Consider the following 27,625-nt stretch of genomic DNA (forward strand, 5'->3'; position numbering starts at 1 on the left):
GGCTCAGGGGTAGAGTTCCCCAGGTTCAATCCCCAGGACCAAAAAATAAAAGAGAGGGGGAGAGAGAGATAAGGGGAAAGTGCTGGAGAATCAAATTGGCCAAATTATATTGTTCTATTGTGTACACGTACGGTTAATAGGTAACAACAAATCTCAACATTGTGTGCAACTACAATGCACCAATAAAAAATGTGGAGAAACAGAGAAATGTTTCATATTGGAAAAATAAATAATCCAATAAGAGAATGTTCTTTTAAATTTTCTTGGCTCAAGGAAACAGATAAGTTCATACAAGAAGTACAAACAGTGGTCAGCAAGGTGCCAGCTCCCGGTGGCTTACAGTCAGTCCTAGTCATGATGCAGGAATGGCTCAGCTTTGCCCTCAGCAAACACTCCCAGTACATACAAAAAGGCAAAAGCGGCCCACCCTGTTGTAAGCGGCCAGCAGGACACTGAAGCAAAACTGGGCAAGATCCTCCAGAGGAAACAAGCTCTCTCGTGTAGAGCATGGATTAAAAAGCTAAATCAGGGGCTGGGGTGTGGCTCAATGGTAGAGCACTTGCCTTAATCCTGACCGCCTTCTGTCTCTGCTCTCACAGCCTCACAGCCTCCTCTTTAGGTCAATAATAGTTCAAAAGATTAGTAAAATTATTGATGTTGTTAACCTCAGATTAAAGAAGGAAAACAACATAATCTCAACTGTAGTTGAAGCAGCTCAACACCACTCAGTAAAACTTCGCTCTTGGATGGAAATTTTCTTAACATGATCAAGGTGTCTGTCAAAAGCTTCAGCAGACCTCATACTCCCCTGTCAAGATCCTAAACCATTTGGTGCTGGACGTGGTGGCACACGCCTATAATCCCAGCGGCTAAGGACACTGAGGCAAGAGGATCACAGGTTCAAAGTCAGCCTCAGCAATTTAGCCAGGCTGTAAGCAACCAACCCAGTGAGACCCTGTCTCAAAATAAAAAACAAAAAGGGCTGGGGATGTGGTTAAGTGCCCCTGGGTTTAGTCGCTGGTACTAAAAAAAAAAAAAAAAGAAAGAAATAAAAGAAAAAGAAATTGGACAGGGAGAGTGACTTTTAGTTTTTTCTTTGAAGCTCTAAATTTTTAGAGATCAGTATATTTATATGCTATATTTGAAGCATTTTAAAATCACCCAGAAAACAGAATGCAAACGCCCCAAATGACAATGCGTTAAAATCTAGGTGGTAAAAACAGGTTACTATTTCGGCTTTCCTGGAAATTCTTAAATTTCCAACTAAAGAAAACAAATTTTCATTTTCCAAATATAAAACTCAATTACGGTATCGAATCAGCACTTTCCTCGAGCTCTGCACGGGGGTTGAAGAAGAGAGACCTGATCGTGCCTTCCTGGTCGCCTGGGCCTGTGATGCTAGTTACCAAGACAGTTAATCCTGTGGCTGAAGAAAGTTTGCTGGGGGAGGCGACAGCCAACAGGCTCCTCAGGAGGAACAAGAAGAAGGAGAGAGTAGAAGACAGATCCCTGTGCGCCCAACTAGCATGCACTGGAGCTGGGCTGCAGGGGTTTGGACACCAGACCAAGAGCCCTGGGTTTTGACTTGAGGACAGCGGAGAACCACAGTCTCAGGCAAAATGTGTCTGAAATTTACAGTATGTCCACTGGTTCCATCTTTGCAGAGAAGACATTGAAGGGGCCGAGAGATGAGGCTGGGATACCCCAGGAGGCTTTGCAAATTACAGGTGAGAGATGAACAGACCTGATGACACAGGCCATGTTTGGAAGGTAGAACTGGCGGATGCCATAGATCTGGAACCTGTGGGACCAGGAGGCTTCCCTGATGCTTCCTAATTTCTGGCCTGGATGCTGGTTAAAGAGGCAGACAGGCTGGGATGGGTGCTTGTGGAGAGCCATTCTCACACCTGAATGGGCAACTCCCCCTTTGGGTCTGAGGCGCTCTGGCTAAACTGTGTCGGAGCTTTCCCGGCCCTCTCCTGGTGCGAGAGCCTGTCTGTGTGGGGGTGTGACTGACCACTGACCCCGGGGGCCAATCACTGACCCTGACCTTGGAGTACGGCCTCCCTCAACCTTCATTGGATGGAATTCTCCCCTGAATTTCTTGTTCCCCAATAAAAGGCTACTCCCTGGCGTGCTCCCTCTCTCTCTCCTGCCAGCCCTGAGTAATCCCTGCTGCCCTACCAGGTGGTTCGAGGTGAGAGCCAGAGGGGGAGCCGTCTCGGACCTGGTCATAGAAAAAGGTAACTGAGTCTGTGTTTATTTCGATCTCACTAGTTAACTTTTATGCCAAGAACCTCATTAATGAAACCAGTGCGCTGGTCGCATGGTGGAATGGATGCTGGTTAAAGAGGCAGACAGGCTGGGATGGGTGCTAAGGAAGAGGTGAGAGTCAGGGCCTGGGACACCACAGAGGACAGTGCCTAAGAGGTGACACTTGAGGGACCTCCTCTTCACCTGGGGAGCCTAGCAAGTAGGTGCTCTAGGTGAGGGGGGACCTAATGGGGATTTACTGTTGGGAACCTCTGCCTGAGCCCTGAAGTCTTGGGCAGGCCAGACGCAGTGCATCCTAGGCAGGCCACTTGGTGCTGTGGATATACTGCTTCTGCAAACAGAGGCTCATCATTCCCACGCTCTGGGTGTAGGAGGATTAAGGGAATAACACAGACCACTACTTGGCCCAGAGCCTGGCCCTGAAGGAACATGGGGACTCTGCCTCTCGGCCTCCATTTCCATCAGCCGGTGCCCAGCACCTCCCGTCTCCATCAGCCTAGTCTGCTTCTCCCTGCAGTTCTGTCCCCTTGGCTGACCAAGAGAAAGAAAAGGAAGGCATTCACCCTCTGGCTTCATCCTGCTCCCCTCCTTCTGCCCGAGCCCTGGATTAGCTGTGTAATCCCCATCTATGCCTAGACAATCTCTGTCCCTACCCAGAGCAGAGGGTCTTGGCTGGTCCTGCTCTACCATCTGCAAAACTTCAGAAGGGCGGGGGTGCTCCGGGTGCCTCTGGGGAGCATCACTGACACCCACAGGGACTGTCACAGCCAGTCAGTTGTGCTGCAGGATTGCAGTGTGAGCACTCTGGGAAGGACGGTAGGCCTGGGTGCCAGGCCATCCCCACCAGTCCTCGGACTCCCAGGGACAAAGGAGGAACCTCCTGGGCCTCAGTGTTTTCACGTACAAAATGGAGCTAACACCATGGAGGGGGTGCTGTGGGGAGTTCTCGGGAAACGGTGTTTTGTAGATGGCACGTTTCTAGAGGGGTAAGAAAGGATGATTACAGCCCAGGAGAAGAGAGGACAGGGTTCCTTCCCGTGAGGACTGGAAGACTGAGCCGGCAGAGAAGACCAAAAGGACAGTCTTACATGGGGACCAGGGCATGGTCCCAGAGCTGAGGGCTGCACACAACTGAAAATGACCAAGTTAGATTACCAAAAGGACAGAGGACAAAACTGGATGAGGGGGACGGCCACAAAACCCTCTACAGCCTATTGAGGCCAGGAACGGTGTCCGGGGATCGCAGCAGGGGCTTCGGCATGATGACCTCAGCGAAGGAAGGGGCGGTGGAGCCCTTAAAAGTCAAGCCAGGGCCTGATTCCGAAGGCAGGAGGGGCCGTTCCGGGAATTTGAGCAGGAGCACGAGGTGCTGGATCCTCCTGACAAGGGCCGAGAGAGCTCAGCAGCGCGGCAAGGGGTTGGCCACCTTCCGACCATCTCTTTCTTGTCTCTGCCTCACTCCAACCAGGGCTGCAGCCGCACCCCCTGGGAAGACCTCGCCTGCCCTGGAGCCGGCCGGGCTCTCTGCGGCGAATGAGCAGTCTTTCTGGGCACACGGATGCACGGGGTAGGGGTGAAGGCTCAGTCCGGCAGGGCTGGGACTGGGGCAGCACCAAGACTTCGGAGTCATGAGGATCCGGCTGTGACCGGCCTGATTCCTCCTTCCTCCCCCCAAGTGCATACAGCAGGTGCACACTAAACACGGAGCCTATAGGAAGTGAAACACACCAGGACCTAACAGAAGTCCACGTGATAGGTTTGTTTACTAGGCGTGTGAAAGAACCGCCACTGGCAGCTGACTAGCAAACGACTGCACACGGAGGGAGGAGAGCGGCCTGAGGCCAGAAGGACTACATCTCCCAGACGCCCCAGCGCCAGCCAGACCACTCCCTGCCCTCTTCCCGCCCTAGTGGGCGGGGAAGGGGCGGAGTCGGAGGCGCGGGGGTGCCTGGGCGCGCCGCCGGCCTGGGGCGCGTGACGCTCTTCCTGTGCGCCGCCTAACGTCTCTGTGGCGCTGGTTCCTCAGCCTCTGAGCCGTGAAGGTGACAGCCGGAGGTGACCGGCCTGGCCCCCGCGATGCTGGCGGCACGACGGCTGCTTGGCGGGTCGCTCCCCGCGCGGCTCTCTGTGCGTTTCAGCAGCGAAACGGTGAGGCCCGGCCGGGATCGGGCCCGGGGCATCCGCGGGCCTCCGCGCGCCGTGCGTGCCTGGAGTCTGCGGTGCCTTCTGCAGAGCCCTCCCCTTCTCCCGGGGCCCGGCGGGAAGCAGGAGGGCACGGTGCAGCGGAGGCCGACGCGCAGTGCGGCTCCCTGCTCGCTGGTCTCACAGGCCTAGCGGGAAGTTGTGCGGGTTGTGAAGCATCCTAGTCTCGCGTCCCTTCCTTGCAGCGTCGTCGGGTGGGAAGGCCCCGTTCTGTAGATGCAGAAGACAGCTTCGGAGAGGGATGCACACCTCCGGGTTCCTCCTCCAGGCTCTGCTCCCTCGTGACCGAGAAGCGCTTTTAAGGGGACGAAAGTCAGAAAGTCAGGTCCTCTTAGCCGGGAGCTGGGTGCTCTCCGCTAGTCACGTGGATTCCCAGTCCCCGCCCCTCAATTTTATCCCAGGGGGTCCCCTCCGGCCCCTTTGTCCCAGCCCCGGTGGGGCATTTTTTTCCTCTCAGTAAACACTTTTTGCCCTTAGTACCATTGGTAAGATGCTGTCATTCTGGGCTTTGGGAGGCAGTTTGGTGCCAGGCCATGAAAAAAGGTGGACTCAAGGACCATCTGCTGGGGCTGGGGCTGGGGCGCAGTGGCAGAGCGCTGACCTATCACGTGTGAGGTCCTGGGTTCGATCTTCAGCACAACATAAAAATAAATAAATAAAGGTATTGTGTCCACCTACAACTAAAACAAAGAACCGTCTGCTACTTTTGGCTGCGTGACCTTTCATAAGTTCCTTTTGTTCTGAGCCTCAGTTTACTTCTCTGCAAAATGAAAGAAATCATTCCTATCTCAGTGTTGTCATGAGGATAAATTGAGGCTCGAGCTGTAAAGTGCTTAGGCCAGTATCTCTGTGCAGGAAGTGCTTAAGTGATGGTGGTAGGTGTAACATTTCAAAAAGTTTTGAGGCTTAGGCCTCTGCCTTCCCTGGCCCAGCCCCTCCTAAGCAGGAGGACCCAAGAATCTGTAGCTTCTGGCCCAACCCCTCTTGGCCCCCAGAGCTCTGCTGGGTCTCCTGACACTCGGTCTCCTCAGACAGCACCCAAGAAAACCACATTTGGCTCACTGAAGGATGAAGACCGCATCTTCACCAACCTGTATGGCCGTCACGACTGGAGGTGAGACAGTGTCCTTAGCCTATTGTATTCCTTGCCAGGGCCTTCCCCTCACTGTCTTCCTCACCCTGTCTAGGCTGAAAGGCGCCCAGAGTCGAGGTGACTGGTATAAGACAAAGGAGATCCTGCTGAAGGGGCCCGACTGGATTCTGGGTGAGATTAAGACATCAGGCTTGCGGGGCCGTGGAGGTGCTGGCTTCCCCACTGGGCTCAAGTGGAGCTTCATGAATAAGCCTTCAGATGGCAGGTATGTGAGGGGAGCCTGAGACATGGTCGCAGGAGAGACTTTGTGGGTGGCTGGGGCTTGTCTGACCCTTAGAACTGTGGCCTTAGACATTGTAGCATGAATGAGGCAAGAATACGTTCCCAGGTCGCAAGTGGATGGTACTCCAGTTCTCTTTGGGCTTCCTTGGGGGAGGTGTTGTGGTCTAGCATAGTCAATACAAGATATTGAGGCAGGCTCTGCTGTTCAAATCCCAGTTCTGCCTTCTAGTAAGTCTAGAGCTTTGGGAAATCTTTTGTGAACCTCGTGTTTCCTTTTTGTTCATGGATATGGGATACCCTGCTGGAACCAAAGAGATAATGTTCATTTGGCTTTTGCCTGTACTTTAGTTAGTACACAGAAAGTAAATAATAAAAATCAGCTACTTTGCCTCCTTTGGCCCCAGAGATGTGAAGGTTGAGGAATGCTCTTTGTAACCAAGAGCAGAATTTGGCTCTCAAGGGAAAACACGGGGAGATAGTATTGGGCTAAGCAGAACAGAGACCTTTCCTGTGGTCATATCTACCCAAAGATGGATCAGACAGTGAGCTCCCTGTCATTGGTGGTGAGTAAGCAGAGCCCCTGGGGACATGTTGGGAGGGTAGAGAGGGATCGACTATTGGTGGAGACATCTTTGAAGCCTCTGGGAGGAGCAGGGATGGATGTGGTGGAGGACTCAGACCTGGTGGGCCTGTAGCTTGACTGACCTGCAGGCTCCCACAGGCCCAAGTATCTGGTAGTGAATGCAGATGAGGGGGAGCCAGGCACCTGTAAGGACCGGGAGATCATGCGCCACGATCCTCACAAGCTGGTGGAAGGCTGTCTGGTGGGGGGCCGGGCCATGGGCGCCCGTGCTGCCTATATCTACATTCGTGGGGAATTCTACAATGAGGCGTCCAATCTGCAGGTGGGCAAAGGGAGTATTGACAAGCAGAAGGTGGCCAGCGTGAACTTGCATGCCCTTCCCCCAGCACAGCTGATCTTAGTTATTAGCACTGGTCTGTCAGGGGTCCACCTGGGAGAGGAGTGACCACTTCTGCATGTATCCTGATCAGGACTTGGTTCCTAAAGCCCCCTTCTCTGGGCTCTTCCTTTATGCTCCAGAACCTCACCTTGGGAAGCCTTCAGGGGCTCCATGATTCCTGAAATTACAAGGCTGACACTCTTGTCCCACAGGTAGCCATCCGAGAGGCCTATGAGGCAGGCCTGATTGGCAAGGATGCCTGTGGCTCTGGCTACGATTTTGATGTGTTTGTGGTGCGTGGGGCTGGGGCCTACATCTGTGGAGAGGAGACGGCCCTGATTGAGTCCATCGAGGGCAAGCAGGGCAAGCCACGCCTGAAGCCACCCTTCCCAGCAGATGTAGGTAAGCCCTCCAGCCCTGGGCTTGTTGTGGCTGTCCTGTGGAGTCCCCCTCAGGGGCTCTTATGGTATTTCTGAGTGCCTTCCAGGCTAGATGGAGAGAGGAGGGTGGGAACAATGCACAGGCTCCCCGTGCCACCCTGCCTCAGCCCCACATTAGACACCCAAGCCCCTTCAAACTCTGTGCCTTGGCAGTATCTGCTCTTGGAGCTGGGGCATGGTGGTGAGCAGACAATACGGCTCCTCTGGAGTTTGGGGTCCAGTGGCGGGTGAGAATGTTAAGGGGTAAAAGAGCAGGAGCCCTCCCCCGGAGCAGGACCCACAAATCCCACTGCCAGGAAACCTGGCCACTTCCTTGCGGCTATGTCTCTTTTCTCATTTCCCTGAAGGAGTGTTCGGCTGCCCCACAACCGTAGCCAATGTGGAGACAGTGGCTGTGTCCCCCACCATCTGTCGCCGCGGGGGTGCCTGGTTTGCCAGTTTTGGCCGAGAACGCAACTCGGGTACCAAACTATTCAACATCTCTGGCCACGTCAACCACCCTTGCACTGTGGAGGAGGAGATGTCTGTTCCGCTGAAGGAGCTCATAGAGAAGCACGCTGGTGAGGCTGGGGGCCAGCCCTAAGGGGTGTGGTGGGCATCCACGAAGAGAGCCCAGTGGGAGGACCTCAGGCTGGGGCTGACAAAGGTCCAGGCTTAGGACTCGGCAGGTGTGCCAGCCCAGCCCCGACCATCATCCTTTTGGGGACTAACTTGGGGCCCCAGGGGGTGTCATCGGTGGCTGGGACAACCTCCTTGCTGTGATCCCTGGCGGCTCGTCCACCCCACTGATCCCCAAGTCTGTATGTGAGACGGTGCTGATGGACTTCGACGCCCTGGTGCAGGCTCAGACAGGCCTGGGCACAGCTGCAGTGATCGTCATGGACCGCTCGGTAAGGGTGCTAAGGGTGGCCCTCACACCTGGCTGGTGCTCCCTGTGCTGCCTGGCCACTGCCTCCCTCCCCGGGCCTCTCTGAAAACCCTCTGGCCAGCTCTCAGCTTCCTGCTGTCACAACCTGAGCTGTTGTGAGGAAGGAGAGGAGGGTAACAAGGCCACCCTGCAGGAGAGTTCACTGGAAGCCAGAGCATGTCACTGGGGTGCTGTAGGGGCACCTGCTCACTGTCCCTTGTCTCCCAGACAGACATCATGAAAGCCATCGCCCGCCTCATTGAGTTCTACAAGCACGAGAGCTGCGGCCAGTGTACCCCGTGCCGCGAGGGTGAGCACCTGGGCAACTTGGGGTGTGCTGGCCTCGGCTCCACTTAGCTTCCACCCCAGCGTGTGCCCTGGCTGGGGAGACCATCGGGCCCTCTCCTGTTGCTATGGCCTCAGGTGTGGACTGGATGAACAAGGTGATGGCTCGCTTCGTGAGGGGGGACGCTCGGCCAGCTGAGATCGACTCCCTGTGGGAGATCAGCAAGCAGATAGAGGGCCACACCATATGTGCTCTGGGCGATGGGGCTGCCTGGCCTGTACAGGTATGCATGGAGCTGCCGCGCGTCACTGGTGTGGGCAGTGCTGAGAGCCTAGGACGGGGAGATTTTGGGATTCTGTTTCACCCAGTGCCTTCCTCCTGTCTCCCAGGGTCTCATCCGCCACTTTCGTCCAGAGCTTGAGGATCGGATGCAGCGGTTTGCCCAGCAGCACCAGGCCCGACAGGCTGCTTCCTGAGCCAAAACCCCGGCCTGCTGCCTTGCATTCCTGTCTGGATACTGGACAATAAAGCAAGTGCCACCCATTCTCCCACTGCAGCACATCTGTGACTTTGCTCTTCACCTTGCCATTCCCTGCCACTCCTCAGTCGTGCTCTCAAGATGTGGTCACATCCCCCTCCCTCAGTGTAGGAAGCAGAATGTGGTGGGGACTGGGAGCCTGGTTTGGCACAGGCCTCTGGAAAGTGGGAGACAGGAGAACGGCATCTGTCTGCCCCGTAAGGTGATGGCAGGGGAGGTGGGGTGTGTGACTCGAGAAGACAGATCTGGTGTGGTCAGAAGATGTTTATTTTGGCTTTGTGGTGGGGTGAATGTGAAAGGGGATAGGAAACGTCCCTGGGTAAAGGGAATGGGTACAGCAGGTGGGGCAGTCCCCTGGATCCTCCCAGCTTCAGGGGTGTCCTGGCCACTGTGGGGCAGGTCTGCAAGCAGGATCCTGTACTGGCTTGTCACCAAGCTGGTGGGGCACACCGTCCAGCGGGTGCCACAGCTCCAGCCGGTGGTCTGTGTGACCCAGGCACTCACACCAGTGGCGTAGTTGCTCCCCGCTGGCCTGGCTGCTCAGCTGCACCCCACCTACCAGGGACACAGATCAGGGTTGGCAGGAGCCCATAGGGCTCCCCCCAGTGCCCCACATTCCTGCTCACCAATGAAGTCATCTGCCATGCCCAGGTCATAGTCCCACACAGACACCAGCAGTGTCTTCTGGGCCAGCTCCTCTCTGGGGCCTGCGTAGAAGAATTCCTGCAGGGAAAGGGGCAGGAGGGAGCAGGTGAATCTCAGAAACAGGTCCAGGCCAGGATGGCTCAGCAGTCAAGGCCAAGTGTGGCTGGGCCCTGCTTAGCCCTGGCTCACCTCATTGAACTCGGGGTTCAGGGTCTTCCTCCGAACACTGGTCTTGTATTTAGATTTCTTCCCCAAGTTTGGATGCAGGAAACTGAGGAGATGGGCAGGTCAGGTGTGTCCCTGGAGAGGTGAGGAACTGCCACCTTGCCCTGCCTGCCCACCCATCTACCAATTCACTCACAGGCGGACAAAGGGGTCAGAGTAGCCATTGGCGTCCATGGGGGCCAGGTGGGCACAGCGCAGAATGCCCACCAGCAGGCCCCCCCTCTGGGAGCTATAGCACAGGGACAGCAGGATGCGCCCTCGTTCCTCCCCAGCCGTCTCGGCCTCTGCCTGCTCCTGCAGGTAAAGGCTTTGGTCAGACCCCATCCAGCCCAAAGTCTACCACCCCACCAGTGTCCAGGCCCCAAGAGGAGGCTCAAACTGGCTGCAGAGAAATTGGGCCAATTCAATTTAATTTTATGGCAATCTCCCTAAATAGCCATTCATCTGGTACCCTAGAAAGGACCTTATGGGTCAGCTGTGCCCTCCAGGGCTGGAGGAAAGGGGCTTGCTGGTCCATTCAGCTCATCTTTGTCATGGAGGGGAGGTAGATAATAATGGTCTCTTGAGTGCCACAAACATGACAGGAACTTCCTGTGTGGCCTTTAGCAAGTGCCCATAACCACTGCCTATAGGACCAGCCTGGTGCCACAGGGGCACCTTTGGAAGACTGTTCTGTACCCAGGGACCTGTCCTCTTTGTCCCATCCATTACTTCTCTGGGAATAATGTCCTTTGCCACACTACGGGACCCTGGTGCCCACAGCTTGGAGGATGCCAGAAAGTGTCTCCTCCTATGCTTTGTGTAGAATGACTGCAGGACACCCAGCCACCACGTCACAGGCAGTTCTCAGTAACACCGAGTGCTTGGTGAGCAGCCACTGGGCGCTGTGGTGTTGTACATTGGCCCTGGGACAGGAGGTGGGTATGGCAGGGTGCTTGGTGATGTCCACCACCACCACCTGGGTGTAATTAATCCACAACTGCAGCAACTCCTGTCTCCACTAGGGGGCAGGGCGCCAGGCCCTTTTGTTCCCAGAGGAGTGGGTGGAGGGCCCACCCTAGGCCTTAGGGATGCCTTCCCCTGCAGGGCCATAGGGGTTCTGGCCAGGTCTGTGGTCTCAGGTGGGGTCGAAGAAGCCCACTGGTTACCTTTGCTGCCTCCTAACAAGGGCCTGTCAACGACAACCAGCCACAGGATGGCACCCATGCTGACCCTGGTGGCAGAGCCTATTCTCTCCCCCACCTTGCCTAGCCCTTCCACCTCCAGCTTTCCGCCTCTACCTAAAAGTTGCCAAGTCTGTGTCTGGCTGTGCCCTCAGGGGCTTCTGGTTTGCCCCAGGGTTCCCCAGCCCTTCCATGCTGCCATGGCCAGAGAGTGTCCCCCAGCCTGCCCAGCCACGGGCTTCCCCAGGGTTACAAGGGCTCACAGAGCTTGTGAGAGGTGGCTGCAAATTCCTCCAAGCCCACCTAGGCTAGGACCCCTGCCCACTCCACCCACGTCCTGCCTGACCCACTGCAGCCTGGGCCTCCAGGCCTGCCCATCCCATCCCCCCTCCGTTCAGCAATCTCACCTCCTCATACAGGGACATGCCCCGGGCTGTGTCCAGGCTCTTGGGCCTCTTGGTCTGGAAAAGCAGGGCCCAGTTACCTCAGCAGGACAATGCTCAGGTGCCCCTCCCTGCTCCTCCCTCTCCAGCAACCCCATCACAAGGCCGCTGTCCCCTGCAGCACCACCCTGTGCTCCGGCCCCTCACCAGCCTCCGCTTCTCCAGGCAGATGTTGAAGCTCCTGGCTCGGTTGGGCACCAGTTTCCTCAGGGGCACCCGCAGCTCCCCCAGGGGTGGTGCCCGCCGCCGTCGCCGCAGCCGAGGGTCTTCACACACGCACAGCCTGGTGGCCGCCAGTATCAAACCTGGCCAGTCAAACCCCATCCCCCTACCCTGCCCCAGGTGGCCCAGGGATTCTCACCGCAGGGTCTTGCGCCCAGCATCCTGGCGGGTGAAGCCATGATAGGTGAGTGTCTCCTCCCAGACAGGTCCCCTTGTACCCCGAACGGTGTGGGTCCGAAGCTGGCTGGCCTGGATACCAGGTGGGGTGGATCAGAAACCTTCCCTGGCCCCCTGCCCTGCCTCCTTGATCCTAGCAACTGAGGTCTAAGTCCTGGGGATTGGAACAAACTGGGGCCAGGTGGGTGCCCTGGGTTGGACCTGCCAGAGAGCAGCAGTAGAGACCTGGGTCTTGCCCTCACCTTGCTGGCCCCTGGCAGCAGATTGGCTTTGACGTAGGTGTCAACAGAACCTGAGGCCGGTGGCTTGAGACCCTGGGAACAGAAAGTGGATACGGGGTAAGCCTGTGGCCCCGCCCCCTGTCCCAGGGACCCCGACCCCATCCTCACCTGGGCGCGGTGGGCAGTGCAGTGCAGGGCGCTGTTGTCCGCATCAAAGAGAAGTGTGAACTCAAGGGTGCCCAGCGCAGCTACGGCAGGGGGCAGGTAGGGTCAGCAGCCAGCTCGGCTCACCTGCCCACTCTCCACACACGGTGCCTTCTGCCTGGCCCCTCCACGGGAATGCTAGGGACACCCCAAACCATCCTGGGGGTACCCCCTTGCCCCCCCCCCCGCTCCACACACACTCACTGCTGTCGTCCGAGTCTCCCGGTGGCTCTGGGTCAGGCTGCGGCGGGGGTGCAGAAAGGATGGCCGGAGCGCGCTGGTCACGAGTGTGCAGCGCGGGCTCAGCAAACGCGTAGAAGTGCGGGAAGTAGTCGGAAATGCGGCGGATGGGCCGGATGGGGCCGGGGCTCACATCGATGGCCATGTGCTCCTGCATGCTCACCCTCGGCGGCCGCCGCCGGCCCGGGGGCACCGTGCCCTCCATGGGGGCTCGGACATGCGGACCGGCTCAGAGCGACCCTGACCGACTGGGGACTGGGGGAACGCACCCGGCCACCGAGACGGAGCGAGGAGGCATCTCTGAGGCCATCAGGGGCGTTCTAGGGCAGAGCGGGGGTCCTGAGGTCAAGGTCTCCAGTCTGGAGGGGTCGGGGCGAGTTGGGACGCACGGGCGTGTCGGGAGGCAGCCCGCAGGGCTCCTCACCAACCTAGAGCTGCTCCACCGGGCTTCCTTCGCAGCTGCGGGCGCTGGGTGCGCTTGGGACGGCAGAGGTGACTGTCTGGGCAGGGGTGTGACAGAGCAGGAGAAGGACTCAGAATCAGGAGCCTGCACCTCCCGCCCTCACCCCCAAGGGCCCCTCCCTAGTGCTGGGGCTCAGCTCCCCCTCCCGCTGCCCCTCTGTTCACACGCTGTCAAAGGAGTTATTTTTACCAGGGTCAGGCGGGTGAGGAGGCTGGAGGGCCGGAGGTGAGGAAAGGGGTGGTGAGGAGCATGGGAAGTGAGGGCTGCAGGAGAGGAGGAGGGAGGTGAGAAGGCAGGGTCAGGTGGGGAGGAGGGAGCCCTGGGGGGCAGACCGTCGGGGTGGAGAGGGGGCACATGGGAAGGTGGGATGGGGGCTTATGTGGGGAGCAGGGTGCAGGGGAGCATGCCCTCTATTAGACCCCTAGAGGTGGCCAGCTCAAGGTCACTTGGACACCCCTCTACCCGCTCTCCTGGCTGGGAATACAATCCTAACCCATCCTTGAGGGTGTCCCTTGTCTCCTCACCAAGGAGGGGCTCCTTAATCCCATGGTGGCCCTCTATGTGGTGAGCCATCCCCTTCCCTTCTCCACCTGCTCTTCCTCCCTTCAACTCCCTGCATTGCCCAGCAGCACCTTCTGCCGGAACTGACCTTTGACCTAGCCCCCTGCCTACCTGACTCCCTGGCTTTAACTGCCCAGCATCCCCCTCCTGGTTGATCTTTTAATCTTTAAAAAAATTATATGTATATGTATGTAATTGTATATATATGTGTGTGTGTGTGTGTATAAAATTATATATATATATATATATATATACACATTTTTTTCTTTTTTAAAAATATTTTTTAGGGTTGATGGACCTTTATTTTATTCATTTATTTATATACGGTGCTGAGAATTGAACCCAGTGACTCACACATGTGAGGCAAGCACTCTACCACTGAGCCACAATCCCAGCCCCATAAACACACATGTATTTTTTTCAATGGATCTTTTATTTTATTTATTTATCTATTTATATGTGGTGCTGAGGATAGAACCCAGGGTCTCACATATGCCAGGCAAATGTTCTACCACTGAGCCACACATTCAGCCCCTGGTCTCTTAATTTTTAACCAAGAAATAACAATTGTAGATATTTATGGGGTTCAATGGATGTCTTGTTATAACTATGTCCCAGTACTTTTTAATTTTTTAATTTTGAGACAGGGTCAAACAACATTTCCCAAGCTGGCCTTGGAATTGCAGTTCTGCCTCAGCCTCCCAAGTCCTGAGCCACCACACCCAGCTCAGCTTTCTTGGGTTCCATATAAAAGGGAGATGGTGTCATATTCTTCTTTGCCTGGCTTATTTGGCTTATCATAACGCCCTCCAGCTTCATCTGTGTTGGTGCAAATGACAGAATTGCCTCTGTTAAAGATGAAAAATACTCCATGTGTGTATGTAACACATTTTCTTTATCCATTCATTAGGTTGATTCCATGTTCTGGCTATTGGCAGTGAATATGGGGGCACGCATCTTTTTTTTTTAAAGGAGAGGGGGGGGGAGGGAGAGAGAATCTTTTTTTGTAGATGGACACAACACAATGTGCTGGGTTTCTGTTCCCGTGACTAAAAGGCTCAGGGGTCACTCTAGTTAAACTGGGCTAACTGGGCTGCACGAAATAACCACACAAGAGACACAAATACCTTTTTCTTTGGGGTCACTGTGACGGCTCCTCTGACCTTAAGGGTCTGCAGAAAGAGCGAGAGCTCGCGCTGACCCCTTTTATTGAGGAGAAGCTATTCAAATGAGGCAAGGGGTCAGGTTTCAGGGGGCTGAGTCTGTCTTCATGATGTCCACTGTCAGCAGGTTGACTGACACCTGGGTAGGCCACACCCAAGGGCACAGTAAGAGAAGGGGACACACACAAGACACTTCCATGGGAGATTCTATCCTAAACAGGGCAAGGGGTTAGATTACAAAGGAACAGGTGAGCACAGCTTCACCCATGGGGCTGTAGCAAGACACACCCATTTCTGTGACTGAGCGCCTCAGCACCCAGCTGGGGAGTGTAACTCAGTCACCCGTAAGGTTGGCCTCCCATAACAATGCCTTTATTTTTATGTGGTGCTGAGAATCAAACCCAGGTCCCGCGGTGCTAGGCGAGTGCTCTACAGCTGAGCCACAATCCCAGCCCGGCCACGTATCTTTCTGACAGACCAGTTTTGATTTCTTTGGGTATGTACCTGGAAGGGGGGTGCTAAGTCATAGGGTAGTTCCCTTTGGTTTCCAAGGAACCTCCATACTGTTTTCCAAAATGGCTATACATATTAGTTATGGTCCCACCCAGAGTATTTAATGGTTTTCTTTTCTGCACTTGCTCCAGACTCTTCTTTTGTGGTTTGTTTGGGGCTTTATTTATTTATTTTTTTTGCAGTGCTAGGGAGGGAACCCAGGGCCTCACACACGTTAGGCAAGTGCCCTGCCACAGACCTGCAGCCCCAGCCCTCTTTCATTTTTAAAAAATCGCCATTTTAGGGCTGAGGCTGTGGCTCAGCAGTAGAGCACTCGCCTAGTGCATGCGAGGCCCTGGGGTCAATCCTCAGCATCACATAAAAAATAAAAAAATAAAAGTATTGTGCCCCACTACAACTAAAAAATAAATGTTTTTAAAAATTGCCATTTTAACAGGTTGAGGTGAGATCTCATTGTGGTTTTGACTTGCATGTCCCTGGTGCTTAGAATGTTGAGTATTTTTTCCCTACATCCATTGCAATGTCCTCTTTTAAGAACGTCTGTTTTTGGATTGAGCTGTTTGTTTTCTTGCTGTAGAGAAGAACCTTAGCCCCTTACCAAACGTCTAGCTCACCCCCATTTTCTCCCGACGTTTCTTCACTGTTGATTTTCTCCTTTGCTGTGCAGCGTTTGGTTTGGTGTCGTCCCATTTGTCTATCTTTGGTTCTGCTGCCCGAGCTTTTGGGGTCCTATAAATGAAATCATCTCCCAGACCAACGTCTGGAGTGATTCCTCTGTGTGTGTTCTAGTAGTTTCACCTCTTCAGGTCTTAGAGCTGAGTCTAAATGATGTGCCCTCAGGTGTTCTTTAGGGGCCACCTTTCTCTACCTTCAGTGCAGGGGATTCGCCCCCAGCCCTGTCAATCCATAAACTTTAAATCCCACATGCCACGTGCTGGGGTCAGGAAACGCATGTGACCAGGGAGGCTAATCAAGTGCAATCCTGCCTTAGACAGCCAGAAGAGGTGTTTTTTTTTTCTTTATTTATTTTTTGTGGGGGTGGAGGAGCTATTGGAGATTGAACTCAGGGGTGCTCAACTACAGAGCCACATCCCCAGCCCTGTTTTATATTTAATTTAGAGACAGGGTCTCACTGAGTTGCTAAGTGCCTCGCTTTTGCTGAGGCTGGCTTTGAACTCGTGATTACAGGCGAGGGCACTGCACCCAGCGAGAGGTGTTTTCTTTTGATAGGAAGCTGTTGCCCTTTCATCTCTTGTGTTTTGGGACTAGAGACAACCCCTGCACAGTTTAAAAGAGAAAGGGAGAGACCCTGAACCCCTAGACCCAGCCATACCTGAAGCTAGTTATTTCTGGAGTTTGTGATCACCAGTCCGCTTCAGGAAGAGTTAGCCAGTGAGTGGAGTTTTCTATTACTTGTCCTGGTACTGCCCAAGAATTCCTCCTATACCACCATGCAAAGTTCAGATTGTCCAGCCCTCACTCTCTTACAGAATCCTGGTCTACATAATTGATGTATAATTCCACTATTATTGACTAAGGTACAGTCCCACTGTTGTCCATGTGACTACCTCTGAAGGGCAGGGCAGGTTCTGGCTGAAGCACAGACATGGCCTCCACACAACACCTGGCCTGCAGCAGGGTCTTAGCGAGTTGGAACTGCACAGTGACATCCAGAGAGTGGGGCCTCCACATCCCTCTCTGGACTCCCAAAGCCCAACAGGGGTAAGCCAGGCACAGGGAACATGAGGTGGGGTGGGGGGGCATGCACAGCACAGCAGCCTGACACTCCTGTCCCAGCCTTTGGAGGCTGGAGCAAGGAATCCATCCCCCCACCCCCAGCTCCAATCTCATCAGCCAGAGGACTGTTGAGGGCAAAATGAAATGGCTCCACCACCTGGCACACAGGAACTGTTCCCTACATGGGGACAGTGCGACTGGACTGAGGAGCCCTTCCAGTGGCCTCAAGGGCATGCCCAAAGTCAGGGCCTCCACACAGAAGAGGCAGGAACAGAGCTGTCAAAGACCCTTTATTCAGTCCTGGAGGGCCTTGAAGGAAGGAAGGCGGGAGTGACTGAGCGCCAGGCCTTCAGCCGCGGGGCAGCTCCGGGCTGATCAGGCGGGGCTGGTAGACGCCAGGGGCCAGCAGCTGCAGGGTGAAATGGGTGACAATAGCTGTAAGCCCCCAGATTCGGTGTGGTCCGTGGAGGAAGACGGGCAGTGTGTAACGGAAGTGGCCATCCTGGCAGAAGTGGGTATAGCCCTGATTCTGTGTCTGCAGCAGGTGTGCTAGGGGCAGCACAAACACCTCATCTACCTGTGAGCGGGAGGCAGAGAGAGGGTGGAGGGAGGGCTGGCCGCTGCAGCCTCCCCCAGGGAACAGTCCGGCACCCGAGTCCCCCATTCACCTCCTCAGGGTTGGGCTTGAGGCTCTGCAGGTCCAGTGGGCCCACGCTGGCAAGCACCGGCACCACTGTGGCCTTTCTCTGGGATGGGAGAAGGACAGGCGTCAGGGGAGGCATGGCCTGGGTGGGACTCTGGGGTCAGGAGCTGAGTCAGGGAGGAGGATCTGTCTTGCCATCCAGAGGCCTTTGGTGGGCATGGCCAGGTGGGCATACCCTATCCTGACTGCTGACTGTCTTGGGGCCCCAAGTGCACTAGGCCTAGTTATGCCTTGGCAGACTGCTTCCCCACCCCCACATAGTCCACCTGCCACCTTTATAACCTTAAATCTCAAATCTCCCACTTGTCACTCAGGCCCAGCTCAGTCCCCACCCATCCTGTGAAGCCTCCCCCCAACCCATTCCAAGCTGTTCCTTCACCTGGGGCCCCAAGGGTTGTGTGGGGATGGAATGGTGACTCCCAGGCAGTTGCTGGCTTACTACTCCACACCCTACGCCTACAGGAAGCTGTGACCCTGGGATTCTGGCTCCCTGTCCAGGGTGGGCACACAGTGGGTGATAGGGTGAGGGTAACCTCGGGCCTGATGGCTCACCGTGTCGTGCACAGGCTGTAGGATGCCCCACACGTGCTCCTCGCACACAGCCAGGCCCAGTTCCTCCTGGGTTTCCCGCAAGGCTGTGTGTACCACATCCTGGTCAGCAGGGTCACACTTGCCGCCTGGGAAACTGAACAGGCACAGGGAGTCTGGTTCTTATGTTCTGGGGGCCATGGAGGGGTGGGGGAGTGGGCCGTGACATAAGGCTAGTAGCCCACCTAGACATCTTCCTCTGTCCCTAGCCACAAGACCTGGAGAAGCCAGTTTACCTCCCTGATCAATATAGGTAAGGGAGAGAGCCCCGGGCAGTCAGGATAGGGTATGAGGGTCTGCCATCAGGGGCGAGAAGATCCTGGGGCCCAGGCACAGAATTCTGCCTGTGGTGGCCCCATGGTGCTTTCATTGACCTCAGGGTGTCCTTAATTCCCACCGGGGGCGGAGCCAAGGCCGGAGGCTGGGCAGCCTCGCTCCTGGGCTCTGGGACTCTCTACAGCCGCCGGCAGGGGGCAGAGTCCTGCCTTTTTAGAGATGGGAAACACTCGAGTCCCGGCGGACGTGGTGCGCCGTCGCAGGGGACAAGGGTCGCTCAGTCCTCGCCGAGGCCGTGGGCCAAACTGTTTCTCCCAGACCCATTTTACAGAAGCCGAAAACGAGGCTGAGAGAGGCTGAGTGCCTTGCCCGAGGTCCCTGCCGTCTCCGGGACTCCTCGGCCTCCGGCAGCCGGGAGGAGCTCCGGGCCAGTGTACCTGACGTCCCCCTGGTGCCGGCCTGTCAGGCGACTGGAGCGCAGCGTGTAGAGCAGCGACGGGACCCCGCGCACAAGGCACAGCGGGACGAGCACCGCGGCCGCCGCGGGCCGCGCGCGGAACCGAGCAGTGGTCCTCGCCAGCAGCTGCCTGCAGCGCCGCTCGCCCTCCGCGGACAGGCAGTCAGGCTGCATGTCCCAGCTCCGCGAACTTACGGCGCCCGCCTACCGGGCGAGGGGCGGGCAGGCCCTGAGCAGGCCCGGGGTGTGTCGGCCCCAGGGCTCCCGAAGGGTGGGGCTACGGTGCTGCAGGGGCGGGGCCTGCAAGGGGGCGTGGCCCCAGTGAAAAGAGGCGGGCCCCAAACCGGAGGGCGGAGCCTGCGGAGAGCCACCACCCGACGTTATTGCGAGGGCGACGGGGCGGAGCCTGGGAAGCAAACAGGGGAGTGGCTGGGGGGACGGAGCCTGGGCAGAAGCTCTTTTTTTTTTTTTTTTTTTTTTTTGGCAGAAGCTCTTTACTGCAGGACGGGGGCGAGGCCTCAGGCAGGGGCTATTGCCTCCAGGGGGCGTGACCGGAAGGGCGTGGTTAAGTGGCGGGGCTTCCGGGTGGGGCGGGCGTGGGCGTGGTCTGCTGAGAAGGCGCCCACAGAGCGCAGGAGTGTGTTCCAGGACCATTGGAGGTGACGCAGCTCTTACTACCTCGGGGTCAGGGGGTTTGGAGTCGGGTCCAGTGTCCTTCGCCCCAGCGGTGTCCATATCTCCCTTGAAGGCTCATAGAAAGAGCTCCAGGATTGCAGATGAGTCAGGAGCCCATGTGTAGCTCACCCTGTTCCCACTCTTGTCCTGCTCTCTGTTCCATCAGACTGGACTTCAGCTCCAAGATGCCAGGGGTCTTATCCCTCCCTTCCTGTCTTGAGTCTTGATTGATCACCAGATCGCTACCCCCATCCCTACAGGGCCTCTATGGCTACTGCCTATCGTGGTTCTGCACCCCTCACCAGACCCCGGTCCCTCGAGGACCAGGCCATACCAGCCTTGCACACGGTCTTTAAATGTGGAATGGCAGATGTTGGCAATGTTTGCTGTGTAACTCTGAGCAGGTCCATTGCCTCTCTGAGCCACAGTTTTGGTTCTCCTCTGGGCATAAAGCAGGGAGTAGGACCCTAGGCCCTCTTCACAGGGCTAAGTGCAGTTCTTCTGTGACTCGATGGTGTCCCCACCTTTACCATCACTGCACTCCCAGGAATGTGGAAGCCACTGGACTGAGCTTTGGGATGCCTACAGAGCTGATATGGGGGCTGTCATGCCTGGTAGTTCCTGAGTCCCTCCACCTTGATCCTTGAAGTCACAAGTGCTGTACCCATGCCAAATAGTTTAATGGTTTAATGGTGGAGGAAGAGAGAGGTGAGAGAAGAGTTTGGGGGAATCACCCCCAAGGCTGAAGGGGTCAAGATTCTAGATTGCTGGGGTGGGAAGGAGGAAGACTGGTTCCAAGCCTGGCAGGTCCCAGCCTGGCTGTGACAGGGCTTCCAGCCACCCTGCTCTCTGTGGAGAGGGGCCTCTGCACAGGAGGGGCTGCAGGGGGTAGGGTGGAGACACTCTCACATGGGTGAGGGTCCAGGGTAGAAGGGCTTTTGCCATCACTGAGAGTCCTGGCCAGGTCCCAGGTGTGCAGTGGTTGGGGACAGCAGCCCCAGCCCAGCTGGGAGGGTCAGCGTGCCCTGATCTCCATTAGCCCGGATGTTGGGGAGAGGGTACGGTGCTGGTCGGGTCCTTGAAATTCCAAGATGGCTTGGGGCTCCAGGGTACAGGCCCTGGTAAGTGAGGGGCCTATAGGTGGCCGGGGCCAGCAGGGCTTCAGGAGAGGGCAGCAACTGGTGGTGGAGCCGGACGTGGGTCCTGGAGGTGGAGGCTGAAGCTTTGTTGGGGTCTGAGGGAGCAAAATGGTGTGAGCGGATCCCAGGCCTCCCCTTACACTCTCAGTCCTCATCCACGCCCGCCCTCTCCTCCTTCCTGCCTACCTTGGCCTATCTCAGCCTCTGCCCTTGCTTTCTTTTCTGCCTGAAATTTCTTCCCCACTCCTCCCACCCAGGACTGTCCAAATCTTTCCCAGTCCTGGCTTGAGAACCACCTCCTCCAGGAAGCCTGCCTGGCACCCCCTGCCTCTGCTCTTGCACCGTGTCCCCCACCCTGTTCTCCCTGCCCTGTACCTCATATCATCTTAGAAACTTAGCCTCCCCCTTGGTGTCACACAGGGGCCCAGTAGATTTGCTGAGCAAGTCCCTTCCTGGAGACCCTGTGGCCTGCCCCCATGCAGACCTTAGTCCCTGCCCTCTGCTCTGTGACGCAGGCCTCACCTTTTTCCTGCTCTGTGGCGCCTGCCAGCAGGCAGGGACTGAGGCTGCTGCGACTCCGGGCTGGGGTACTGAGCAGGGGCCCTGGGGCCACAGGCCTGAAGATGGGGCAAACAGGAATGGGGACCGGAGTTGAAGGACCCAGGCCTGGGACCCTGAGACAGGCACCCGGGGAGGCCCCTGGAGCGGGAGCGGGAGGGGGCGGGGCCGCTGAGTGGGTGGCAGAGGCCAGACAGTACCAGGAGTCTGGGTCACTCTCTCTAAAGCCCTTGGCGAAAGGGTTGCTGGCGATCTTCAGCTGGGTGATCTATGGAGGAGAAGGTGCAGTCAGGGGCTGCCCGGGCTGTGGGGCCCACGCCCCGTCACCCCGCCCTCCAGGGACCCCAGTCCGGAGGCCCGCAGGTCCCAGGCCCTTTGGCCTGGGAACTCGGGAGCCAGGGAACATGAGGCGGGATATTTCTGGGGTGGACGCCTGCGGACGAAGGGCGGGAGGTGCGGGTGGGTGGGGCGCAGGGCTCAGGCCTCAGTGTCCACCCTGGGAGGCGGCCGCGCACCCGGTGGTTCTGGTAGGCCGTCACCGCCGTGAACTGGGTCTCGGTGAACACGAAGGACTTGAAGTTCTCCTGGGCGTAGCGCTCGCTGTCCTTCCGCGGGTCCACGAAGACCACGTGGAATCGCGGCTGGTAGCGGTGCATGGAGTTGAGGATGATCTGTGGGAGGTTGGGGGAGGGGCTGGGCGCCGCGACCCCGGAGCCGCCGGCCCTCCGCCAGGACCCCTGAGCCGCCTCCCTCTTTCTTGAGAGAGCCTGCAGTCCTAGGTGGCAGGGCCCTTTGTATTTAAGTGTCCTGCTTTTGCCCCACATCTGACCCCTCGAACTGCCTGCAGAACCATCCAGAAGATGACCCGTTCTCCCACCCAGCCAGCCACTGTCATCTTTCCCCTGAGCGCTTCGGGTGCCTCTGCCCATTCTCCATGCAGCAGCTCTGGCAGGACCCTCCTTTAGCTCCTGCTCCAGACCTTGAGACTCCCACAGCGAAGGAAAGCCAGAGTCCTCTCCATGGGGGGCCTGGCCCTATACAACCAGCCCCAACCACAGGTCTCTTTTTTCACTTCCCCTCCTTGCTCCACTCTAGCCACGCAGGGAGTCCCTGGAAGGCCCCTCAAGTCACCTGACATCCTCTGGCCTCAGGGCTTTTGCATGTGCTGTCCTCTGGCCTACAACCCCAATCTGATATGTTTAGTCTCATCCCTCCCCCACTTCCTTCAGGTCACTGTTCAGGTATCACCTCTTCAGCCTCTGTCTCTGCACACTTCCTGTTTCCTTTTGCTCTTTGTCATTTATCACTATCTGTGACCTCTCCAGTGTCTGCTGGGTTCTTGGCCTCCCATCTGCCTGCGTGCAGCCTCAGGACTTGAGCCTGGGGAAGGTGGGAAATCTTTGTCTCATAAAGTGTCAATCACTATGCCAGGCCTTCCACATCTCCCCCGCTCCTCTGTGGGGATTGTGTCTGGACAGTCCTTTGTGCCTTCCGGGGCCCCACCAAGTGGCCATCATGAGTGGGCCCACAGGGCACCAAAAGTGCCACCAGCCCTGGCTCTCCAGGCTTTGTTACAGTGGAGGCCCAGCCCCCGACACCTGGCTCAGTCCCTCCCCACTGCAGCCTGGACCTCACATGGCCATTGTCGTCCAGCAGGTTGTTGGTCAGCTTGAGCTTGTCAAAGGACACGATCTGACGCATCCACTGGGCGCCCTTGGCTGGTGAGTCCGGATGGAAGTGCACGCGGCCAGGCGTGGCCGGGTCAGCCTTGCCCGCCACCAGCCAGGCTGAGCTGTGGAAGGCGTACCTGGGGAGCAGGGTGAGGTGGTGAGGGACGACCCCATGCCAGCGAGACTGGTGGGCCCAGGGGCTATTGCTGAGCACACCTCTGCCAACGGGACCTCTTGGTCCTCTTGGTCCTAAGTTCTCCATGGCTGTACCTGGTCCGCAGGAGTCAAGATAACCCTTGCTGTCCTGGGCTAGACCACTGTGCCTGCCCCCAGGTTAGCCCACTGATCTGGGCTTCCTCCCACCATCGGCCTGTTTGCCCTTTAGGTTTTTCATTTTCCCTCCTCCTGGGAATTGACCCCGGGGTGCTCTACCACTGAGCATGTTCCCAGCCCATTTTAATCTTTTATTTGGAGACAGGGTCTTGCTAAGTTGCTGAGGCTGGCCTCAAACCTGTTATCCTCCTGCCACAGCCTCCAGAGTTGATGAGATTACAGGCATGGCCACCATGCCCAGGGCACAGGTCTGATTCCTGGCCTCAGCACCCTAGATCTGTACTGCTCCCCGAGCTGCCCACACCTGTATCTCTTGTCGTCCAGCGGGATGAAGTCCATGAGCAGGGCGTAGTCGGCCAATGTGTCCATGCCGAGAATCTTCACCTGGAAGGTGGGGAACATCCTCCTGCGGAAAGGAGGAGCTCAGCAGCCCGACGCGACCCCATCCCTGGTCCTGCCCTGCCCTGCCCTGCCGCCCATGCCCACACCTGCCCGCCTTGGTGACAATCATCTCGGTGCCCAGCTGGTTGAATTCTTCCCACAGGGGTTTCATCTCCAGCTGAACCATCACGCTGGACACACGCGGGTTCTTGGGTCCCTGTCCAGTGGGCTCAGCCACGGCGTGGGCCTCTGCAGAGGAGCTAGTGCCAGGGCCCTGTGGAAATGGCGCCCCCAGGCGGGGCTCCCAACTGGAGCTGGTCACTGGCAGCGGGTAGGTTTCCGAGGGTGCAAGGACGCTGAGGCCAGCAGACAGGAAGGCTGGGGAGAGAGGACAGAGGCTTGGGCCCCAGGCGGCCTCCACCCCCAGCCACGCCCCCAGGAGCCCTCCTCCTCAGGCTGCACCCATGTGCCTCTAACTCCAGCAAGGCCCCCTGCCTGCCAGGCCTGTGTTCCAGTGTCACCTGGTCAGCATCACTCGCAAAGTAAATGTTCACTTAAGATCTTTTCCCCAGAAGCTCCTGGAGAGCGGAGATAAACAGGACCCGACTTGCTCCCCAGGGAAGTGTTTTGTTTTGTTTTGTTTTGTTTTTTTGGTATTGGGATTGAACCCAGGGGTGCTGTACCACTGAGTTACACCCCCAACCCTTTTTATGTTTTATTTTTAGACAGTTTCTTAAATTGCCAAGGCCAGCCTTAAACTCAGGATCAGTCCTCCTGCCTCAGCCTCCCAAGTCGCTGGGATTACAGGCACACACCACCATGGTCAGCCTCCCCAGGGATTTTTTTCTTTTAATAAACATATACATACTAGGGATTGAGCCCAGGGGCCCTTAGCCATTGAGCTACATCCCCAGCCCTTTTAATATTCTATTTTGAGAAAGGGCCTCACTAAGTTGCTCAGGGCCTTGCTAAATTGCTTTGAACTTGCGATCATCCTGCCTCAGCTTCCGGAGTTGCTGGAATTACAGACCTGCACTACCACACGGGGTTCCCCAGGGAACTTTTAAATGACCCTGTGGCTGAGAGCTAAGGCAATTGTCTCACCTCCAGCCTTAGGTTCCATACCTGTCACAAGGGGTTCTTAAGATCTGCCCCCAGGGCTGATGTGAGGATTGGGAGGACACACACAGGGCCTGGCACACAGTGGCCCCTTCACAAACACCCCCTGTTACACATGATGTGCACCGAGGTCCCAGGGAGCAGCTGGGGCTCTCCACACTCTGGACACCCTGTGCCTGGTGCTGCTGAAGGAGGGCAGAGCTGAGCAAGAACCCATCCTCCATGAATTACTCAGGCCAGCCTTGAAACCCCCACAGCCTACCTCCGGAAGCCCATGCTGAGACCTTCTGCTCTGGACCCTTTACTTTTCCCCACACACGCTATCTTTTGATCTGCAATCCTGAGTAAGCCTTGGCCAAAAGCCTTGCCACCCCTCATCACTCATCCCCCGCCATTAAAATAAAATGCTAATCCTAAGACACCAATTAACCCTCATTAAGAGGAAAGAAACCCAGAAAGGAACCCAGGGTTTAACAAGTAATGGTGAGCATTTGCAGAATGGAGTCCTTGTATACAGCTGGTGAGAATATAAAATGTAAAACAAATACCATATGATCCACTTTTGGATCTATACCCTAAAAAGTCAAAAGGAGGAACCCAAACAAAGGTATTGTACATCCATGTTCATAGCAGCATTTATTTACAGTAGCCAAAAGGTAGAAATGACCCAAGTTTTCTCTGACAGATGAAGGCACAAATGAAATGTGGTATGGACATGCAACGGAATGTTATCCACCCTTAAAAGGGAAGGACAGCATGGTGCCTGATTATAATCCCTGAACTCAGGAGGCTGAGGCAGGAGGATCACAAGTTCAAGGCCAGCCTCAGCAATTTAGCATGACCTTGTCTCAAAATAAAAAATAAAAAGTGTGGGGGATGGAGCTCAGTGGGAGAGCACCACTGGGTTCAGTTCTCAGTACAAAAAAAAGAGGGGGTGGGGGGAAGACCTTCTGACACTTGCTGCAACCTGGAGAGACTGTATGCTTTTCCTCAGGAGAGGCACCTGAGAGGTCAAATTCATAGAGACAAAAAGTTGAGCGGTGGTTCGGGGATTAGGGGCTGGGAGTGGTTTGGTGGGAGGAAGCTGGAGCTCTGCAGGGTACAAACAGAGGCCCCTGGGGCTCTCAGCCTGGAGGGTGCAAGGGTCTCCGGAAGGGACAGGAAGATTGGATGGGCTGACGTCCCCTACCACCTAGGGCCAGGTCATCAAGGGGCTACTGCCTGTTGCTCAGCTGCTCTGCCTGGGCAGGTGGCCCCTGCCAGCCGCCAGGGTCTTGGCGACGGTCCCCAGGGGAGGGGCTCATGGCTTCCCTGGGCCTGGGGGCCATGCAGGTGGCACTGGCCCCAAGCCTCCTCCAGGCTCACCCTGCCCACCGCAGTCACTGTGTCCCCCTCAGCTTTTCCAGGATCTCCGGGAGGGGAATGTCCTCGGCTCCATCTTCTAGAAGCCACACCTTTCCCAGAGGCACAGAGTGCCAGGTCTGGAAGGGAAGTTAGAGGAGTCTTGCTCCAGGTCGGGCTGAGGTCCAGAGATGGCAAGGGACATACAGGTCACATATGACGCTGGCATCTCCCAGAAGTGGCTTTGTGCCCCTGCCTTCCCCCCACCAAAAAAAAAAAAAAACAACCCCAGCACATTGTAGGCTCCAGCCATCAGCCCTGCCTCACTCACCCTGGCGCCTGACCCACCCATCGGCCACCCTGGTGGCCCACGCCATACCTGCCATGGGGATGGCCCAGATGTCCACTTCCTGAAGAAACCTCAGCTGGGGCTGGGCTGTAGCTGCCACCCAAGGGGCCCTGCCTGCCGGGCGGGTCGCCCGCTGCCCCAGGTCTGCTTGTCCGCCCAGCACCGCAGCTCAGCTTGGGCACACACGGTCCTTGGTGCAGTCTGTCCTCGTCCCCTGGTGAGGTTCTCCCTTGCTGCTGTGCACCTGGTCTCTGCAGGTGAGACCCTGGCTCGGGGGTCTGCAGGGTCCCTCTCCAGGCCACCCTCCGACTGCAGTGTCTGAAGCTGGGCCACTGGCGGGGCTGGTCCAGCTCCAGGGGCGGGTGCGTGCAGGAGGGGGCAGTGGGAAGGCTCTGACGTCACGAAGCCCCCTCCCTCCCAGTCCTCCTCCCCGGCTCCCTCCCTCCCCCAGCCAAGAGCCTCCAGCCATTCCTGATCAATGGGCCCAGGTGCAGGTGGGAGTGGGGAGCCCAACTTGAGGACAGGCTCTGTGTCCCCAGAGGCCCCATCTGGCTGGAGGGGTGGTCGACGGGCCTTGGGGAGACGGGGAGGGAGCAGTGGTGGCAGGAGATGAGGATTGATGGCAAAAGTGGTGCCCCCCCTCAGGACCCAGACCCCCGCCCTGGGCCCCTGGCAGAGCCTGCTGGTGTGAAGTCAGGGAGGGGCCTGAGCAGGAACCGCAAGGGACAGCAGCTGAGAGTGTGGCAACACCGAGCCCCCAGACTGGTGGGAGGAAGGTTGGGTCCTCCTGACGGATGGCCTCAGGAGCCTCAGGGGACACTGGCAGGTCCCTGGCGATCCTTGTACCTCACTCTTCCTAACTGACCTCAGAGAATTGTGTCTTCCACCCGGGACAGCCCAGCCCAGCCTGGGGCCAGCAGGCCTTCCCCGCCTGGAGCAGGGGACAGTACCCTTGGTGAGGGTCCCTGAAGTCCTGATAAGTATAAGTGGAGTCTCTGAGGCTGCCCTGGTCACAGACCTTTGAGTGGGTGTCCGTTCTGCCTAGAAGTCCATCTCCGTTGACTTGTCCTCTTCT

At 56.9% G+C, this 27,625-nt stretch overlaps 4 protein-coding genes across 7 annotated transcripts; 1 reads left to right on the forward strand and 3 right to left on the reverse strand.

Annotated features, from left to right (window-relative positions):
* The first annotated feature begins 4,246 nt into the window (after positions 1–4,246).
* NDUFV1 (NADH:ubiquinone oxidoreductase core subunit V1) lies at positions 4,247–8,992 on the forward strand. The gene is made up of 10 exons (XM_081282096.1): positions 4,247–4,422; positions 5,508–5,590; positions 5,664–5,834; positions 6,573–6,756; positions 7,026–7,215; positions 7,601–7,813; positions 7,977–8,143; positions 8,389–8,470; positions 8,584–8,729; positions 8,836–8,992. Exons 1-10 carry the CDS (start codon positions 4,351–4,353, stop codon positions 8,920–8,922), a joined length of 1,395 nt encoding a protein of 464 aa, XP_081138222.1. The 5' UTR covers positions 4,247–4,350; the 3' UTR covers positions 8,923–8,992.
* A 304-nt stretch (positions 8,993–9,296) lies between these two features.
* On the reverse strand, positions 9,297–13,069 carry LOC308641293 (double C2-like domain-containing protein gamma). Of its 2 annotated transcripts, XM_081279762.1 has the most exons (11): positions 12,949–12,979; positions 12,489–12,844; positions 12,249–12,328; positions 12,102–12,173; positions 11,822–11,931; positions 11,608–11,743; positions 11,425–11,478; positions 9,991–10,148; positions 9,819–9,900; positions 9,611–9,707; positions 9,297–9,539 (listed from the first exon to the last, which is right to left on the reverse strand). In XM_081279762.1, exons 2-11 carry the CDS (start codon positions 12,727–12,729, stop codon positions 9,355–9,357), a joined length of 1,215 nt encoding a protein of 404 aa, XP_081135888.1. In that variant the 5' UTR covers positions 12,730–12,844; positions 12,949–12,979; the 3' UTR covers positions 9,297–9,354. The 2 variants fall into 2 exon arrangements, with proteins under 2 accessions (XP_081135888.1, XP_081135887.1); XM_081279761.1 differs by having other exon boundaries at positions 12,489–13,069.
* Positions 13,070–17,235: 4,166 nt separating this feature from the next.
* Positions 17,236–19,266, reverse strand: NUDT8 (nudix hydrolase 8). 3 transcript variants are annotated; one of them, XM_081282736.1, is made up of 4 exons: positions 18,966–19,266; positions 18,217–18,349; positions 17,539–17,707; positions 17,236–17,370 (listed from the first exon to the last, which is right to left on the reverse strand). In XM_081282736.1, exons 1-4 carry the CDS (start codon positions 19,157–19,159, stop codon positions 17,252–17,254), a joined length of 615 nt encoding a protein of 204 aa, XP_081138862.1. In that variant the 5' UTR covers positions 19,160–19,266; the 3' UTR covers positions 17,236–17,251. The 3 variants fall into 3 exon arrangements, with proteins under 3 accessions (XP_081138862.1, XP_081138863.1, XP_081138861.1); XM_081282737.1 differs by having other exon boundaries at positions 17,630–17,707; positions 18,966–19,263; XM_081282735.1 differs by having other exon boundaries at positions 17,236–17,538; positions 17,630–17,707; positions 18,966–19,262.
* A 1,248-nt stretch (positions 19,267–20,514) lies between these two features.
* On the reverse strand, positions 20,515–26,578 carry TBX10 (T-box transcription factor 10; the record flags this gene model as incomplete). The annotated part of the gene is made up of 8 exons (XM_081280498.1): positions 20,515–20,894; positions 21,322–21,416; positions 21,558–21,625; positions 21,873–22,028; positions 22,993–23,164; positions 23,665–23,766; positions 23,849–24,119; positions 26,533–26,578. 8 exons carry the CDS (start codon positions 26,576–26,578, stop codon positions 20,605–20,607), a joined length of 1,200 nt encoding a protein of 399 aa, XP_081136624.1. The 3' UTR covers positions 20,515–20,604.
* Positions 26,579–27,625: the final 1,047 nt, after the last annotated feature.

Source organism: Spermophilus citellus, assembly GCF_964194105.1.
Source record: "Spermophilus citellus genome assembly, chromosome: 2".
Classification (NCBI taxonomy): domain Eukaryota; kingdom Metazoa; phylum Chordata; class Mammalia; order Rodentia; family Sciuridae; genus Spermophilus; species Spermophilus citellus.